The sequence below is a fragment of the Phasianus colchicus genome, chromosome 33 (genome assembly GCF_987193195.1).
Source record: "Phasianus colchicus chromosome 33, bPhaCol1.hap1.1, whole genome shotgun sequence".
Taxonomy (NCBI): domain Eukaryota; kingdom Metazoa; phylum Chordata; class Aves; order Galliformes; family Phasianidae; genus Phasianus; species Phasianus colchicus.
Window position 1 is genome coordinate 1583508 of NC_143468.1, and position 16493 is coordinate 1600000.

At 67.6% G+C, this 16493-nt stretch overlaps 4 protein-coding genes across 6 annotated transcripts in view; 2 read left to right on the plus strand and 2 right to left on the minus strand.

Annotated features, from left to right (window-relative positions):
- Positions 1-37: 37 nt before the first annotated feature.
- SPRYD3 (SPRY domain containing 3) lies at positions 38-4330 on the minus strand. Its single transcript, XM_090128501.1, has 11 exons — positions 4177-4330; positions 2890-3030; positions 2719-2794; positions 2275-2399; positions 2052-2187; positions 1682-1861; positions 1219-1368; positions 1066-1123; positions 834-953; positions 568-737; positions 38-239 (listed from the first exon to the last, which is right to left on the minus strand). The coding sequence occupies exons 2-11, from the start codon at positions 3015-3017 to the stop codon at positions 105-107; spliced, it is 1278 nt and encodes a 425-aa protein (XP_089984627.1). The 5' UTR covers positions 3018-3030; positions 4177-4330; the 3' UTR covers positions 38-104.
- Positions 4331-5192: 862 nt separating this feature from the next.
- Positions 5193-6801, plus strand: LOC116239716 (uncharacterized). Of its 2 annotated transcripts, XR_016460828.1 has the most exons (4): positions 5193-5677; positions 5793-5880; positions 5962-6591; positions 6648-6801. XR_016460828.1 is itself a non-coding variant. In XM_031609897.2 (3 exons), exons 1-3 carry the CDS (start codon positions 5375-5377, stop codon positions 6237-6239), a joined length of 669 nt encoding a protein of 222 aa, XP_031465757.1. In that variant the 5' UTR covers positions 5193-5374; the 3' UTR covers positions 6240-6801. The 2 variants fall into 2 exon arrangements, 1 of the variants encoding a protein (XP_031465757.1); XM_031609897.2 differs by having other exon boundaries at positions 5962-6801.
- A 960-nt stretch (positions 6802-7761) lies between these two features.
- On the minus strand, positions 7762-11156 carry SLC61A1 (solute carrier family 61 member 1). Of its 2 annotated transcripts, none has more exons than XM_090128499.1 (2): positions 10878-11156; positions 7762-9277 (listed from the first exon to the last, which is right to left on the minus strand). In XM_090128499.1, the coding sequence occupies exons 1-2, from the start codon at positions 11102-11104 to the stop codon at positions 7909-7911; spliced, it is 1596 nt and encodes a 531-aa protein (XP_089984625.1). In that variant the 5' UTR covers positions 11105-11156; the 3' UTR covers positions 7762-7908. The 2 variants fall into 2 exon arrangements, with proteins under 2 accessions (XP_089984625.1, XP_031465755.2); XM_031609895.2 differs by lacking the exon at positions 10878-11156 and adding an exon at positions 9675-10160.
- A 3131-nt stretch (positions 11157-14287) lies between these two features.
- Positions 14288-16493, plus strand: part of RARG (retinoic acid receptor gamma) — a 13156-nt gene continuing 10950 nt past the window's right edge. Inside the window, exon 1 of the mRNA XM_090128302.1 lies at positions 14288-14542. Within this exon, the coding sequence (XP_089984428.1) occupies positions 14377-14542 (166 nt within the window). The 5' untranslated portion in view covers positions 14288-14376. The remainder of the gene's footprint in view (positions 14543-16493) is intronic.

The following is a 16493-nucleotide window of genomic DNA, read 5'->3' on the forward strand; positions in this document are numbered from 1 at the left end:
GGGGTGGCAGGCAGGTGGGGGAGGGGGGCATCCCACCATGCTGGGGGAGGGGGGGGGAATATTAAAGTGCGAGGGGAGGTGGGGGACAGCCCCCCCACCCCCCCCTACCCGCTGAGGGGGTGCAGGTCCACCTTCACCTTCTCACCGCTGCTCAGCATCCCCACGGTGGGGAAATAACCCCCCCGCGGCACCCGCGCCTCCTTCTTGCCAATGATCTGCCCATTGCGTGTGAAGAACACCTGGGGGGGGGGCGGGATGTTGAGGGGGGGGGCTGAGGGCACCCAGAACCCAGCACTGTGCCCCATGGATGGGGGTGGTGGCGGTGCGATGGGGATGGATGCGGTGCCCCCTCCCCCCCTTCTTCCACCTCGGGAAAATAAAAGGGGTTGTGCCCCCCCCCAACTCACTGTGTCTTTAAGAAGAGTGTGTGGCTGGGGGGGGGGGGGGCACAGTGACTTCCCCCCCCCCACACCCCACAGATGGGGGGGCACCCTAGTGACCGATGTCACCCCACCAAAAAATCATTACAGGAATGTGCTCACACCCCCCCCCCCCAGATACACTCACCACCACTTTGGTGCCGCCGCGCTCCTGCTCCGTGCCCCCCCCCTCATCTTCTTCCTCCTCCTCCTCCTCCTCCTCTTCCTCCTCCTCCTCATCCTCAGGGGACACGTAGGTGACGTTGCGCACCGCGCGCCGTGCTGGCAGCGCAGTGTCACACGGCTCGTCGCTGTCCCCTGGAGGAGGTGGGGCACAAAATGAGGGGGGGGGGGGTGACCCCAAACTCACCCTGGGGGGGTGGGGTCCCAGCACCCTTCCCCCCACCCACCCACCTTCGCTGTCCAGGCTGTAGTCGCGGGGGAACATAATGCCGCAGCCCATCGTGTCCCCTTTGTAGCAGCGGGGGCCAAACGGGTCCCCCACCCCGCTGCCGTGGAAGATCTTCCCATCATCTGTGGGAGTGACAGTCACAGACCCCCATGTGACGCTGTGGGACCCCCCCTCGTGTGCCACATCCCCCCCCCTTCCACCCCCAGTTGGTGCAGGGGCAGGGGGGGCACTGACCCGCATGGTACGCCACCGATCCCCTGCTCCATCCGGGGTGCCGGTTTTTGGGGTAATCCTAGGAGAGGACAACGGCCGTCAGGCTGCATGCTGGGTGGTTGAGGGGGGGGGCACACAGTGGGACCCCCCCCCCAGCCTCCCCAGCCCCCCTACCTTGCGTGCCAGCCCCAGTGCAATGTAGCACTTCTCGCCCGGGTCCACGATCTCCACCTCGAAGTAATGGCTGCGGGTGCTGAGCGGGCGCCGCGCCTGCGCCAGCCCCACGTCCACGATGCTCTTCCCCTTCCCCACGTACTCCAGCAACTGGGGGGGAGAAGGGGGTCCGAGGGTGGGGGGGGGAGAGGGGGAGAGGGGACGGAGTGCAAAGAGAGCGATGAGTTCGGTGGGAGGGGAGCAGGAAGAATCACAGAATCACAAAGGTTGGAAAAGACCTATAAGATCATCCAGTCCAACCACAAGAACCTAAGTCCAAGTCCATCCAAGTCCAACCCAAGAACCTAAAAGGAGGGAGCATCCCCACAACTCCCACAGATAGGGGTCAGGAATGCTCTGCCCCAGGGCTGAGAACTGTGGGGCCAGGCACGCTTCCCTATGGGGCCGGGTGTGGGGCTCTCACCGTGCCGCAGGCTCGCACGTCGTGCAGGCGGCCCCACTCCTCCTCGTGGCTGTCCACCATCATGGCGCTGTCGTCCTCCAGCGCAGCACGGAGGTGCAGCCGAACCTCCTCCCCCAGCGAGTGCAGCCCCACGGCCGGGAACAGCCCCTCGGGGGACAGCGGCATGGCCGAGCAGCCCACCTGGGGGGGGACACGGCGCTGGGGGTCAGGGAGGATGAGGGGAGGGGGCAGAGGGGCGGTGCTGGGGGTCGCAGGGATGAAGGGTGGGACGGGGGTCTCCGGGGGGGAGGCGGTAGGGAGGGAGAACAGCGCTGGAGGTCTGGGATGCAGCTGCGGATGGGGGTCCAGGGGGGCAGGGGGGGCTTCTCACCCTTTTCCCGTTCTTGGTGAAGAAGACCTGCGCCGTCTGCACCTCGAAGGAGACGCGCTCGATGCCGCAGCCGATGCGATCGCCGGAGCTGCACTTGGTGCCGAACTGCCGCCCCTTGGCGCGGCCGCTGTACAGCCTGGGGGGCGGAGGACGAGAGGGGAGGGGGCCCACAATCGCACGGCGTCCCTGCGCCCCTCCCTCAGCCCCCCCACAGCTCACTCACTTGCCGTCATCGGCGTGGTACGCCACCGAGCCGGGCAGCCAGCCGGGGGGGTGCTCCAGGCTGTAGTGCTGCGGCACCAAACCCACCGCGATGGCACCCCGCACCCCGCTGTCCACGATGGACACCTGTGGGGAAATGGGGACACTGCGAGTGGGACGGGGGTACGGCGTGAGGTGGGGGCAGCAGGGGACAGGGCGTGAAAGGGACAAAGGGACAGGGGCACCTCGTGGTGATGGGGACCCTAAGTGACGATAAGAGCCGCCATTGGGGACGGGGACACCAAGAGGAGCGGGGAGCCCCGGTGACACCAAGGATCCCAACAAAGGTTGGGACCGGCAGTGAAGACGGGGATCCCATGATAACAGGGATCTGAAATGAGGACAGGGTCCCAAAAGGGCTGCGGACCCCCAGGTGAGGACAGGGACCCCCGGGGCCCCTCCTCACCTCAAAATAGTTGTTGTCCCGGGTCAGCGGCCGCGGCGCCACATAGCAGCCCACCTCCCCCGAGTCGCCGTGGTAACTGGACAGACACGGACACACAGACGCACACACAGCCACGTGTCACTTCAGGTCACCTCACAGCCCCCCACCCCCCCTCAAAATACACCCCCCTACCTGAGCGTGTCGCCATCCACCAGCACGTGTTTGCTGCGCTCCTGGTAGCGCACGGCGCGAACCTCCCGGATCTCCCGGATCCGCCGCCGCCAGCTCAGGAAGCGGTAATGCAGGCGCAGATCATCCATGGCGCCCGCCCACCTGTGGGGCAGCACGTCAGCCCCCCCCCAGCTGGGATATCCTGCCCCAAACCCCCCCGCAGCCACGCGGCAGAACGAAGCCCACCCCACATCCCCCCCCCGTGCCCCGAACTCTCCTTCGCTGTGCCGTTCAAGTGTAAGTTTTGCACTTAGGGAGGAATAATTGCTGCACCGGTACAGGTTGGGGGCTGAGCTGCTGGAGGGGAGCTCTGCGGGGAGGGGTGGACGACAGGTTGGCCACAGCCCAGCAGTGTGTGGCCAAAAAGGCCAACGGCATTTTGGGGTGTATTGAAAAGAGCGTGGCCAGCAGGTCGAGGGAGGTGATCCTCCCTCTGTGCTCTGCCTCATCTGGGGTACTGTGCCCAGTTTTGGGCTCCCCAGTACAAAAAAAGACTGGGATCTCTTGGAAGGAGTCCAGCGGAGGGCGGCAAAGATGGTGAAGGCCTGGAGCATCTCCGCTATGGAAAAAGGCTGAGCGAAATGGGGCTGCTGGGCCTTGAGAAAAGGAGACTGAGAGGGGGCCTGACCCAGGTCTGTAAATACTGAGGTGTGGGGGGCAGAGCGGCGAGGCCAGGCTGTTTTCAGCAGTGTGTGGGGACAGGACGAGGGGAAACGGCCAGAAACCGCAGCACGGGAAGTTCTGCACAAACGTGCACAAGGATTCTTTGGGTGAGTGACGGAGCTCTGGCACAGCTGCCCACGGAGGTGGTGGAGGCTCCTCCTCTGCAGATGTTCCAGACCCGCCTGGGCACCAACTGCTTTGGCGGGGGTTGGACCCAACGATCTCCCTTCCAGCCCCTGCGATTCTGTGATTCCCGCTGGAAGCCCCTCATCTCCTATGGCACTTCAGCCCCCCCAGCAGCCACACGTTCCCCTCTGGGTGCCCACGGCTGCTGCAAATCCCTGCGGCCTCCCGCTGCGCAGCGCCCCGCACCCCACCCCAAATCACCCCATGGCTCTGCTCGCCCCCCACCCAAGTGTTCCTGTTCCCCTCACTACCATCATCACCACCACCACCATCATCACCACCATCACCATCATCATTATCACTGTCATCATCACCACCACCTTCACCACCACCACCACCACCACCACCATCATCATCAACCACCACCACCACCACCACCCCCCTCCCCACCACGCTCACCATCATCACCGCCGCCGCCGCCGCCATGGACTCCGCTGCAGCTGCGGCCGCCCCCGGCCCCGCCGCCCCACTCACATCCGGGACTTCGCACCGCACTTCCGCCTCCTCTGCCCCACCTCTTCCGGCCCCGCCGCCGCGTCTCCGCCAATCGCGGCGTTCCTCATCCGATGGACGTCGGGATAAGCCAATCGAGGGCGGCGGGGCCGAAAGAGGGCGTGAGCGACGGAGGGGGAACACGTGACCACGCTCGGCGGGGGGAACGCGCCCCCTGGCGGCGGAAGGGGGCACTGCGCTCTGCAATGGGGTCACGGGGGGACCTCGGGGGGGTAGTGGGGGACCCCCGAACGGCGGAACTCGGCTGGTGACCGGGGCCACTACAGAGTAGGGCGGGGACACAGCAAAACGCCTGTAGGGCCACGAGGCTCCATCGCTGGAGGCCGACGGGCTTTAAGGCCCCTTCCATCCCAGACAGCCTACGGTTCTGCGACCTTCAAGGACTTCAGTCTGCGACCTTGCATCCCGACCGCCCCGTGGCTCTGTGATCCGGCTGCACCAGCAGACGGAGCGGCAGGACGGGATTTTCCCCCTCTGCTCCGCGGCCGCGACTCCTCACCTCCAGGACCGCGCTCAGCCGCAAGCCACGCCCACACGCCAAGCCACGCCCACAAACAGCGGAAAGCCACGTTCCCCTCCCAAGCCCCGCCCCAAGGCAGCGCCCTGCCTTCCAATCACAAACCCCGCCCGCACGCCAAGCCACGCCCACAAACAGCGGAAACCCACGCCCCCTCCCAAGCCCCGCCCCGAGGCAGCACCCTGCCTTCCAATCACAAACCCCGCCCCACTAAGCCACGCCCACACGCCAAAGCCACGCCCACGTCCAGCGGGAAGCCACGCCCCCTCCCAAGCCCCGCCCCGAGGCAGCACCCTGCCTTCCAATCACAAGCCGCATCCCCGCCAAGCCACGCCCACTTCCACAAAGCCCCGCCCCCGGCGCCATGGTAACCACTGGCTGAGAGCGGCGGGAAACTCGCGGCCCCGCCCCGCCCGGCCGGCGGAAGCGCGGCCCCGCGGGGGGCGGCGGGGGACACCGGGAGGAGCGGGGATCCCGCGGGCAGAGGCAGCGCGTGGCGCCGGGTGAAGCCCTCGCCCTCCCCGCGGTCGCAGCGCCGGGCGAGCATCCCGGGTTGGAGGCGTGGCGATGGGCGACCCGAGCCCGCAGCTCGGCCCCGCGGCCGCCACGGAGCGCGAGGTGCTGCTGGAGGTGCAGCGGGCGCTGTCGGAGGAGCAGTTCCAGGCCTTCAAGTACTTCCTGGAGGAGCGGCTGCCTCTGTCGCGGCTGCAGCCGGCCACGCGGCCCGAGCTGTGCGCGATGCTGCTGCAGCATTTCCCGGGCCGGGCGCTGCACGTGGTCGCCGCGATCCTCCGCCTCCTGCCGCGCCGCGACCTCATCGCGCGGTTCCGCCTGCCCGGCGAGGACGCGGCCGCCGCCGTTCCCGGAGAGGTGGGTGCTGCTGAGGACGCCCTCGGCGGCGCCGTTCGGCGGCGCTCGGGATGAAAGCGGCGGCCCTCGAGGCGCCGCCGACGGCGGTCCCTGAGGCGCCGGCGGTGTCCCGCAGGTTGCCGGGAGCGGCTCTCGGGAAGCGGGTGACCCTCGGGACGTCGCCGGCGGCTCTCCGGACGCCGTCACGGAGCCGGCGGGATGCGGTGAGGACGCTTTCGGACGCGGGGGGGCCGAGCACCGCGTCCCCCCGGCGTCCATCCTGACGTCCCCGCGCGTCTCCCCAGGCGGCGGGCGGCTGCTGTCGGAGCGGGACCTGCTGCGGGTGGCACAGCTGCTGGGCCACGAGTGGCAGGAAGTGGGCGTGCTGTGCCTGGGGCTGCGGCGCTGCCGCCTGGAGCAGATCCGCGAGAACAACCCGCACCGCACCGCGCTGTGCGGCTTCGAGATGCTGCGTGAGTGGCGGCAGAGGGCGGGGGCTGCGGCCACGGCCGCCCACCTGCGCGACTGCCTGAGCCCGGCGCAGCTCGACCCCGAGGTGTTCGCTCTGCTGGAGCAGCTGTAGGGCGGGGGTGGGGGTGGGATGGGGTGAGACCGGGATGGGATGGGGGTGAGAGTAGGAATGGGATGGGGGTGGCATTGCAATGAGACCGGGATGGGATGGGATGGGGGTGAGAATAGGAACGGGATGGGATGGGGGTGGCATTGGGATGAGAATAGGAACAGGATGGGGGTGGCATTGGGATGAGACCGAGATGGGATGGGGGTGAAAGTAGGAAATGGGATGGGGGTGGCATTGGGATGAGATCGGGATGGGATGGGATGGGGGTGAGAACAGGAATGGGATGGGATGGGGGTAAGATTGGGATGAGACCGGGATGGGATGGGGGTGAGAATAGGAACAGGATGGGATGGGGGTGGGATTGGGATGAGATTGAGATGGAATGAGGGTGAGAATAGGAATGGGATGGAGGTGGGATTGGGATGAGATCGGGATGGGATGGGGGTAGCAGTGGAAATAGGAACGGGGTGGGATTGAGGTGGGGTGGGCAGGAATGCGCCGGTTTTTTGGGGGTCGTTTTATGCAGACAACAGTAACAGAGCAGTAAATTCGTATTTGTTTCACACGTTGTGGTGTTTCTGGAGCTGCGGAGCACGGCGTGGGGAAGCGTTGCTGTTGAGGTCACCAAGCGATGTCCAGCAGTGCAGAGGGTCCCAGTGGGATCTGGAGGGGACCATTCTGGGGTCCTGAGGGGGTCCTAGTGGGGTTCTGAGGGGACCAGAGGGGGTCCAGGGGAGTGAGAGGGTCTCTGAGGGGTCCCATGGGAGTCCCTGCAGCGGGTGATGGCTGGAGCGCAGCCGTGGGGCTCTGCACTCCCTTCTGGCACCGTGTGGGGCTGTGACATCGTGGGGCTGCAGAACCCCCCCGGAGGGCCTGCAAGGACCTCAGACTCCCCTTTCAGGGCCCGCAGGACTCCTCTGTTCCCACTCCTCACCCCCTGGGTTGGGGGGACCTCACACAACGGAGCGCCCGGCGCTTTGGGCAGTGATGAGTTTATCAACTCTTGGAAAGGGCAGATAACAGCAGGGCGAGGGGAAATGGTTTGAATTGAGGGAGGGCGGATTTCAGCTGGATGTCAGGGGAAGTTGTTTGCTGTGAGAGCGGTGAGGTGCTGGAACAGCTGCCCAGAGAGGCTGTGATGCCCCGTCCATCCCTGAGGTGTTGGAGGCCAGGTTGGATGGGGCCCTGGGCAGCCTGGGCTGCTGTGAAACGTGGAGGTTGGTGGCTTTGTGGGGTTGGAGCTTCGTGATCCTTGAGCTCCCTTCCAACCCAACCATTCTGTGATTCTCTGATATGAGTGACGTTTGCACTGCCCCGAGGTCATTGACCCCCCCAGCAAACAGCCAGGGGGGCAGGAGGGGCGCGGGTGGCCCCAGGAAGCAGGGGGACACCCACCCTGCACATGGGCGCTCATCAGGGGTCTGGGAGTTGCAGCTCCCCAGGAGGTGCTGAGCACGGTGTGGAAGCGTGCTGCCAAACAGCAGAAGTCACCCCACTGCCCCCCCCCCCCCCAAATAAAAGGTGGGGGATCTACAGAAATGCTTTATTTTCTTTACAAAGCAGAGACAGCTGCAAAGGTGCCCAGGGGTCACTCGTCCCATTGTGTCCCTGCCTCCCAGCACTCCGGGGACCACCTCCCCCCCACCCACCACCATCACCACCACCACCACCCTCACAGCTCGGGGCTCTCGGGGGGTCCCTGGGGGGGCGGCAGCCGCAGCTCCGGGTCGTGACGGCCGACAGTGAAGAGGCGGCCGACGGCGAGCAGCGCCAGCAGCATCAGCGCGGCGCAGAGGGCGAAGATGCTGCGCGTGCCGCTGCGGTGGTCGCTGCCGTGCAGCAGCAGCAGCCCCAGGCAGGCCAGCAGGTTGAGCGGCACGCGGAACCAATGCAGCACGCCGGCACGCTCCTTCTCAGGGATCACTTTGCGTCGAAGGAAACCCATGGAGGGGAAATAGAGCCCGCAGGCCAGCTCCAGCAGCAGGAAGGCGAGGAAGGATTCGGCCGGGTTCTCCTGCCCAGGCCCGGTGGAAAAGGTGAGCATGAAGAGCGAGAGGAAGGCCAGCAGCACGGCCAGCGCCAGCAGGTGCACGGGCTGCAGGCGGTACCGAGCGGACACGGCCACGCGCTGCAGCGCCGAGCCCAGCATGCTGGCCGCCATGAAGCTGGAGAAGACGATGCCCAGCGGCGGCCCGTGCGGGTCCAGCACCGGCGTCCAGAGGAAGACGAAGATGTAGACGACGCTCTCGAACAGCGCCTGCACGGTGCCCAGCAGCAGCACGCGGCCGTCAGCCAGCAGGCAGCGCAGCCCATCCCCGCACGTCTTGGCCAGCGCGCGCGGCGGCCCGCGGTTCTCCTCCCAGTCCTTGAGCACCAGCATGGCCACCAGCGCCAGCAGCGGGATGGCCGCCACGAACGGGGCCACCGGGCCCAGCCCCAGCCACTCGGCCAAGGCGGTGGCCACCACGCCGGCCCCCACGGCCAGCACGTTGTTCCAGAAAGCCGCCCGCGCGAAGGTGCCGGCCAGCCACTCTGCGGGGAAGTCGTGCCGCTCCACGTGCTCGTGGACGTACCACGCTTCGAAGGCGGAGAAGAGCAGCGCGGTGGCCAGCCCGCCCAGCACGCGCCCGGCCGCCAGCACCAGGTAGTCCCGGGACAGCTTGGTGAGGCAGCACGCAGCGCAGCTCAGCGAGAACAGCACGCAGGACGCGCGCCGGCCCAGGCGGTCCACCAGCGAGGCGGCGGGGGGGCCGAGCAGCACGGCCGAGGCGAAGCCGCAGACGTAGAGGATGGCGATCTGCCCCTCCACGAAGCGGTAGTGGCGGTACAGCTTGTAGAGGTAGGGGCCCTGCAGCCAGTCGGCCGCCAGCGCGGGCAGGTAGGCACGCAGGAAGCGGTGCTGGAAGCGGGCGAAGGCCGGGTTGGCGGCGGGGCCGGGTTGGCGGCGGGAGAACAGCTCCAGGCACAGCGCGGCCGCCAGCAGCGCGGCGAGGGAGGCGTAGGCGGCGAGCAGCATGGCGTGGGGCCGGGCATCCCGGGGGCTGCGGGAGATGGTGGGGGTCAGCGGGGAGAGGGGACGGGGATGGGGCAGCACTGGGGGCTCCGCAGTGCCCACAGAGACCCCACAGCTCACCCACAGCTGCCTGGCCCTGACCCGCGGCACTGATCCCCAATGCCCTCCATGTTCCCCTCGCTGACCCCACATCTGCTCTGTGTGCAGAATCAGCTTGGGAAAGGCTTTAAAGATCATCGAGTCCAACCGGGACTTAACCACGCTACCCTAAACTAACGGCCCTCTGCTAAACTGCATCCCTGAGCACCGCATCCAGGCGGATTTTAAACGCATCCGGGGAAGGCGACCCCACTGCCTCCCCGTGGAGCCCATTGCAGTGCTTAGCAACCCTGGGAAATGTTTCCTGATATCCAACCCAAACTTACCCTGGTGCAACTTGAGGCCACAGCGTGCGTCCCCCTCCCTGATGCCCCGCTCAGCCCTACATCCCCTGCACAGATTCCTGACCTGCTCCCTATATATCCCCCTCACTGTGATCCCAACTCGGCCCCCTCCCTGACCCCCAGCCCCACACACCGACCCCAGCCCGGCCCTACAGACGGGCTGCTCCCACAGCCCTGGTTCCCACACGGCCCACCCTGTCCCCACAGACACTCCTCACCCCCTCAGTGCCATATACGGCCCCACAGCACCACACAGACCCACAGGTCTCCCTTTGGAACCCCACAGAGTGGCCCAGAACTCCCAAAGCACACCACAGATCCCCCCTGCAGCCCCACAGAGACCCCCCCGCACCCACAGCATCTCACAGAGCCGCCCAGAACCCCCCCAGCACCCCGCAGGCCTCACCACAGCCCCACAGCGATCCCCCAAACCCCCATAGCGCCTCACAGAGCCCCCCCCCAGATCCCCCCCATCCCCTCAGAGCCCCACAGAGCCCCCCCCAGACTCCCTATCCCCTCACAGCCCCCATAGAGCCTCACAGAGCCCCCCCAGATCCCCCCCATCCCCTCACAACCCCCCTAGAGCCTCACAGAAACCCTCCCAGATCCCCCCCATCCCCTCGCAGCCCCCATAGAGACTCACAAATCCCTTCCCATCCCTTCACAGCCCCCATAGAGCCTCACAGAGCCCCCCCAGACCCTCACAGCCCCCATAGAGCCTCAAAGAAACCCCCCAGACCCCCCCATCTCCTCACAGCCCCCCTAGAGCCCCCTAGACTCCCCTATCCCCTCACAGCCCTCATAGAGCCTCACAGAACCCCCCATCCCCTCACAGCCCCCATAGAGCCTCACAGAACCCCCCCAGACCCCCCCATCCCCTCACAGCCCCCATAGAGCCTCACAGAGCCCCCCCAGACCCTCCCCCATCCACTCCCAGAGCCTCATAGCGCCTCACAGATGCCCCCCATCCTCCAACAGCCCCCATAGAGACTCACAGAGCCCCCCCAAGACCCTCACAGCCCCCATGGAGCCTCACAGAGCCCCCCCACATGCTCCCCATCCTCCCACAGCCCCCATAGCGCCTCACAAAGCCCCCCTAGACCCCCCAATCTCCTCACAGCCCCCATAGCGCCTCACAGACCCCCCCCCATCCCCTCACAGGCCCCCACACCGCCCGATCCCCACCTGCCCCTCAGTTGGGGGAAGCGACGGCGCGCACCGCCGCCTCCACACCCCCACTTCCGCTTCCGCCGGGCGCCGTCACGGGCGCCGCCATCTTGGTGCGCGTCACGTGACGTGACGGGGGGGCCACGCGTTCGGCCCCGCCCGGCGCCGTGCAATTGCCCCGCTCCTCGTGCAAATACCCCAACCTGGGGCAAACGCCTCGCGCGGCGCTGCGCAACTGCCCTCATGCATTTGCCCTCCCCTGGGGACAAACGCTTTGCTGCAACTGCCCGCCCGCCCTGGTGCAAATGCCCCAATCCCCCCCCCCCCCGCTCCACGCCGTGCCTCAGTTTCCCTCACTCACCTGCCGGGGGGGGCGTCACTTAATGCTGGGCCGGTGGCGGCGGGGCGGGGGGGGGCAGCAGGGGGGGCACAGGGGGCAGCGCTCTGAGGGGGAACAGCACGGGGGGGCGGGACGGGGTTGGGGGGCACAGGGAGAAGGGCAGCAGAGGGGGCGACCGCAGGGAGGGGGGCAGCAGCCGCAGGGGGGGCAGCAGGGGGGGTGAGAGGGTGGGGGGGGGCAGCAGGGAGGGGGACGGCAGGGGGGGGGGCAGCAGGGGAGGGGACCCGGGGGGTGGCAGCAGGGGGGGGGACAATAGGGGGGAGCACAGTATGGGGGGTGACAGAACGGGGGGGAACAACAGGGAGGGGGGCAATATGGGGGGTGGCAGCAAGGGGGGGGGCAGCAGGAGGAGGGGCAACATGGGGGGTGGCAGCAAGGGGGGGGACAATATGGGGGGGGGCAGCAAGGGGGGGGGCAGCAAGGGGGGGGGCAGCAGGGAGGGACCCCCGGGGGAGCACACAGCGGACAGGGGGGGTTGTGCAGCCGCTGCCCGTGCCACGCCAGCCCCATGGTGCTGCCCCCCCCCCGCGTGCCCCCTCCGGTATTTATGTATTTATAGCCCAAAGCCGGCTCAGGGGGGGGGCTCAGCCGGGGGGGGGGGGGGGGTTCACGTGGGTGTGCCCACGCGTGCACGCGGCCGGGGAGGGAGGCTGCTGTCCCCACCCCCTCCTCATCCCTTCCGCCTCCCCATCATCGTCCTCGTGTGACCCCCACCCGCGGGGCGCCCCTGGGAGGGGGGAGCGGGATGGGGGGGGGGGGGGCAGGAAAGTGTGGGGTCATGGAGATGTGGGGACACGGGGGTACATAGGGGGATGTGGGGGGATGGGAAGGGCTGTGGGGACCTGAGGTGTATTGGGGACACAGGAGATGGGGACATGGAGGGACATGGGGACATGGAGGGACATGGGGACACAGAGAGACATGGGGACACAGGAGATGGGGACATGGAAGGACATGGGGACACGGAGAGACAGGGGGACATGGAGGGACATGGGGACACAGGAGATGGGGACATGGAGAGACATGGGGACATGGAAGGACATGGGGACATGGAGGGACATGGGGACACAGAGAGACATGGGGACATGGAGGGACATGGGGACACAGGAGATGGGGACATGGAAGGACATGGAAGGACATGGGGAGACGGAGAGATGTGGGGACATGGAAGGACATGGGGACATGCAAGGACATCGGGACACAGAAAGACGTGGGGACATGGAGGGACATGGGGACCCCACTGGGGGCACGGGGACAGAAGAAACACTGCAGATACGGGGGCATGGGGCACACGGGGGACGGGAGGCACCCAGAAATGGAGGCATAGGAGAAGCGGAGCCATAGGTGGGGTACAGGAGCCATAGGAAGGGGGGGGAGGGGGGGCACGGGGGGGGGGGTGGCACAGGGGACGCGTGTCAGCCGGGCACACACATGTGCAAGCAGAGCACCGGCCCCGTGCAGGCGTGCGCCTCGCTTCCCGCAGCCCTGTACACACGCGTGTGTGAGGCACACATGTGGTGCCCATCCCTGCCCCCCCCCCCCCTTCCCCAAGCGGGGGGTGGGAGGAGTGAGGGGGGGGAATGCGATCATGGAAAAAAATTGGGGTGGAAACGCCTGTGCTCAATGGGGGCTTTGTTCTGTGCTGCAGCAGCGGGGCCCCAGCACAACCCCCCCCCACCCCCCCCCATCCCGCCACGCCCCGGGGGCTGGGGGTGTGCACAGGCGTGCCACGCTGTGCAAAAGCGTGTGACGGCCGCGGCGTGCACGGCTGGGCCGTGGTGTGCAACGCCGCACGGAACCGTGCAAAGCCGTGCAAAACCGCGGGGGCTGCAGAAATCCGTGTGACATCCCGGCGCCGTGCGACGTCACGTGGAGCTGTGCCACGGCGTGCGACGTCATGTGATGTCACACGACGTCATACAATGACATGCAATGACATACGAAGCCACCCAGCGCACGGGGACACGCGGAGGACGCGCAGCATCCGTGCCCTCCTGTGTCCGTGTGTCCCTGTGGCACAACGTGTCCGTGGTCCTTTTCGCTGTCCTCCCCTTACGACCCCATTGCACGTCCCCCGTGTCCCACAGACGTGTCACGCCGTGTCTGCCATGTCCCCGTGTCCCCAGGGCTTTGTCCCACACCGTGCCCCCCCCATCCGTGCCCCCACATCCCTGTGTCCCACCCCGTGTCCCCCGTGGCCGTGTTGCTGCACCCAGTCCCTCTGTCCGTCCATCCCTCTGTCCTCCCGTTCCAGGACCTGTTCCCGCACCTCCTCTCCCCATCCCCGTGTCCCTGCGTGTCCCCGCGTCCCTTTGTCCTCGTATGGCCCCGTCCTCATGTCTGTATGTCCCCATGTCCGTATGTCCCCACGTCTGTACGTCCCCATGTCCATACGCCCCCATGTCCGTATGTCCTCATGTCTGTATGTCCCCATGTCCGTATGTCCTCATGTCTGTATGTCCCCATGTCTGTATGTCCCCATATCCATACGTCCCCATGTCCGTATGTCCCCATGTCCGTATGTCCTCATGTCTGTATGTCCCCATGTCTGTATGTCCCCATATCCATACGTCCCCATGTCCGTATGTCCCCATGTCCATATGTCCCCATGTCTTTATGTCCCCATGTCGGTGTGTCCCCGTGTCTGTATGTCCCCATATCCATATGTCTCCATGTCCGTATGTCCCCAGGTCCGTATGTCCCGTGTCCGTATGTCCTCATGTCCATATGTCCCCATGTCCGTACGCCCCCACGTCCGTATGTCCCTGTGTGTCCCCATGTCGGTACAACCCCATGTCCGTATGTCCCTGTGTGTCCCCACGTCCGTACGCCCCCACGTCCGTATGTCCCGTGTCCGTATGTCCCGTGTCCGTACACCCCGCTTCCCCCCCCCCCCTCCCCTCCCCGCTCCCTTCAGCCCCCGCCCCCCGCTCAGCCCCCCGCCCCCTCCCGGTCCCCACCCCCCCACGTCCCCATCTCCCCGCCCCTCCTCCCCCTCCCCCCCCACCCCGGGGCGGTTCTCTCCGCGGCTCCGCCGTGGCGGGGCCGTGCCCGGTTGGGGCCGCAGCCGCCGCGGGGCCGTCCCGCACCGCGTGGCTCCGGTGGGCGCCGGGGACGATGTACGACTGCGTGGAGGCTCCGGCGACCCCGCGGCGGCTGCACGACGTGACCAACCGCGGGGCGTGCGCGCTGCGCAAGGCGGGCTGCGGGCCGGGCTGCGGGCCGCGCTACGGGCCGCGCTGCGGGGCTCTGCCGTGCGTCTGGCCCGGCGCCGCCCCGCACGGTGCGTACCGCGTCCGGACCGGGAAACGGCAGCGGGGCGGGCGGGCGGCGCCGCGGGGGGTCGGAGCGCCGCCGGTTCGAGAGCCGGGAGGAGGGAGCGGGGCGGGGGGCGGCGTGCGGCTGTGCGGGGTCGGGGCCGTGCGGGGTCGCGGCTGTGCGGGGTCGGGGCCGTGCGGGGTCGCGGCTGTGCGGTTCTGGGCTTTGGTGCCGCGGCGGAGCTGCGCGGGGTCCGTGCCGTGCCGGGTCGGGGCTGCGGGGCGTCGGGGTTTTGGTGCCGTGCGGGGTCGGAACTGTGCGGGGTCGGGGCAGCGCGGGGTCGGGGCAGCGCGGGGTCGAGGCTTTTGTGCCGCGGGTTCGAGACCCGGGCGGTGCGGGTCGCGCTGACGGGCTCCGAGCAGAGCGGGTTCGAGGTTCGGCTGTGCGGGGTGGGGGGCTGGAGGGGAGGGTCGGCCCCCCGGGGGGGGGGGTCGTAGCGGGACCCGTCCCGTCCCGTCGCGTTGGTGCGGGGCCGCCCGGGCCCGCGGGGCCGCCCGGGGCCGTGATTCAGAGCTGGGGCGGGGCGGGGTGAGTCAGTGCGGGGGGGGGATGGAGGGGGGGGGGGGGCAGAGCGTGAGAGCGTGAGTGTGAGAATGTGAGTGTGAGTGAGGGATGTCGGTGAGTGTGAGCGGGTGTGAGGGGCCGTGATTTTGCGTGTCGGTCGGTTGGTGTGTCCGTGTGTCGGTTACGTGCGTGTGACAGTGTGACAGTGTGACAGTGTGACAGTGTGACACGGCGCGTGTGAGCTGCTGAGGGCTGTGACTGCGTGTGGAAGGGCTGCGTGTGCACGACGGGGCTGTGCGCGTGCGTGATTGTGAGCTGGGGTGTGTGTGTGTGTGTGTGTGTGTGCGTGTGTGTCACCCTCAGGCTGTGTGAGTGCTGTGTGCGTGGGGTCTGTGCCAGGCGTGAGTGTGAGAGTGACAGATACGGGCTGAGTGTGAGGCTGAGTGTGACACTGAGTGTGACACTGAGTGTGAGGCTGAGTGTGTGTGCGTGTGACCGGGGCCCCCGTCTATCGTGACGTGGGGGGGGGTGTGGAAACCGGTTGTGTGTGTGTGTGTGATGTGGGAGGGTGTGGAAATGTGGGGGTGTGCAGGGCGGGGTGTGTGTGTGTGTGTGAGCACACCCGTGTGGGACTCACACCCGGCCCCGCTGGCACTGCAGCATTGGGGTTGGGGGCTGCCGAATCCCATTTGGGGCCGGGTGCTGGGGGGGGGGGGGGTCCTATTGGCGCCCCAAGGGCTGTGCTGGTGATGTGATTGGGGGGGGGGTGATTCCAGCGGTTCCATATTAACCCCTATGGGGCTGCCCCCCCCCCACAGCCCCGCCTGCACCCGAAATGGGGGAGAGGAGAGGGGAGAGGCGCTGCAGGGTCTCCCAGAATAAAGGAAGGAAACTGAGGCACGAAGTGGGGGCTCCGCGCCGCCTTCCATCCCTCCCAGATGGGGGGGGGGGGGGCACCCATAGAGCTCCTCCCCTTGAGACCCCACAGAAGCAAACGGCCCCCCCTGGAGTCAGGACCCCCCCCCCTCCCCAGAAACAGAACCGCCCCCCTGCAATCAGATCCCAGATCCCCCCTCCTTGGAATCGCCCCCCCCCACCCCCCCTGGCGGCGCCCCCCCCCCTCCCAGCCGTGTGCCCCCCCCCCCCGTGGGCGCAGCGCCTGCGCGGGGGTGCAGCTGGGTGTGGTGCGTGCCTGCGGCTGCGGCTGGGTTTCGGGATGGGGGGGGGAAAGGGAGAAGGGGGGGGGCGGCTGTTTGTTGTCGGGTGACCACGGCAGGATGGGGCGGGAGGTTCAGCCCCGCTTCTGCAAGAGTGCTGAGCCCCCCCCCCCAAATATAAAGGGCTGCGGGGGGGCGGGGGGGGACAGCAGGAATGCGGGGGGGGGGTGCGACTGAAGGCGGGCTGAGCTCCGC

Coding starts and splice junctions, on each gene's coding strand:
- SPRYD3 (XM_090128501.1), bottom strand. CDS start 3,017: ATGGATGATCTGCGCCTGCATTACCGCTTCCTGAGCTGGCGGCGGCGG. Junction 1,862..2,051: donor TCACCAAGAACGGGAAAAGG/GTGAGAAGCCCC, acceptor GTCCCCCCCCAG/GTGGGCTGCTCGGCCATGCC. Junction 1,124..1,218: donor CACTGGGGCTGGCACGCAAG/GTAGGGGGGCTG, acceptor GTCCTCTCCTAG/GATTACCCCAAAAACCGGCA.
- LOC116239716 (XM_031609897.2), top strand. CDS start 5,375: ATGGGCGACCCGAGCCCGCAGCTCGGCCCCGCGGCCGCCACGGAGCGC. Junction 5,678..5,792: donor CCGCCGCCGTTCCCGGAGAG/GTGGGTGCTGCT, acceptor GGTGTCCCGCAG/GTTGCCGGGAGCGGCTCTCG. Junction 5,881..5,961: donor CACGGAGCCGGCGGGATGCG/GTGAGGACGCTT, acceptor GCGTCTCCCCAG/GCGGCGGGCGGCTGCTGTCG.
- SLC61A1 (XM_090128499.1), bottom strand. CDS start 11,104: ATGAGGGCAGTTGCGCAGCGCCGCGCGAGGCGTTTGCCCCAGGTTGGG. Junction 9,278..10,877: donor TTCCCCCAACTGAGGGGCAG/GTGGGGATCGGG, acceptor CATCTCCCGCAG/CCCCCGGGATGCCCGGCCCC.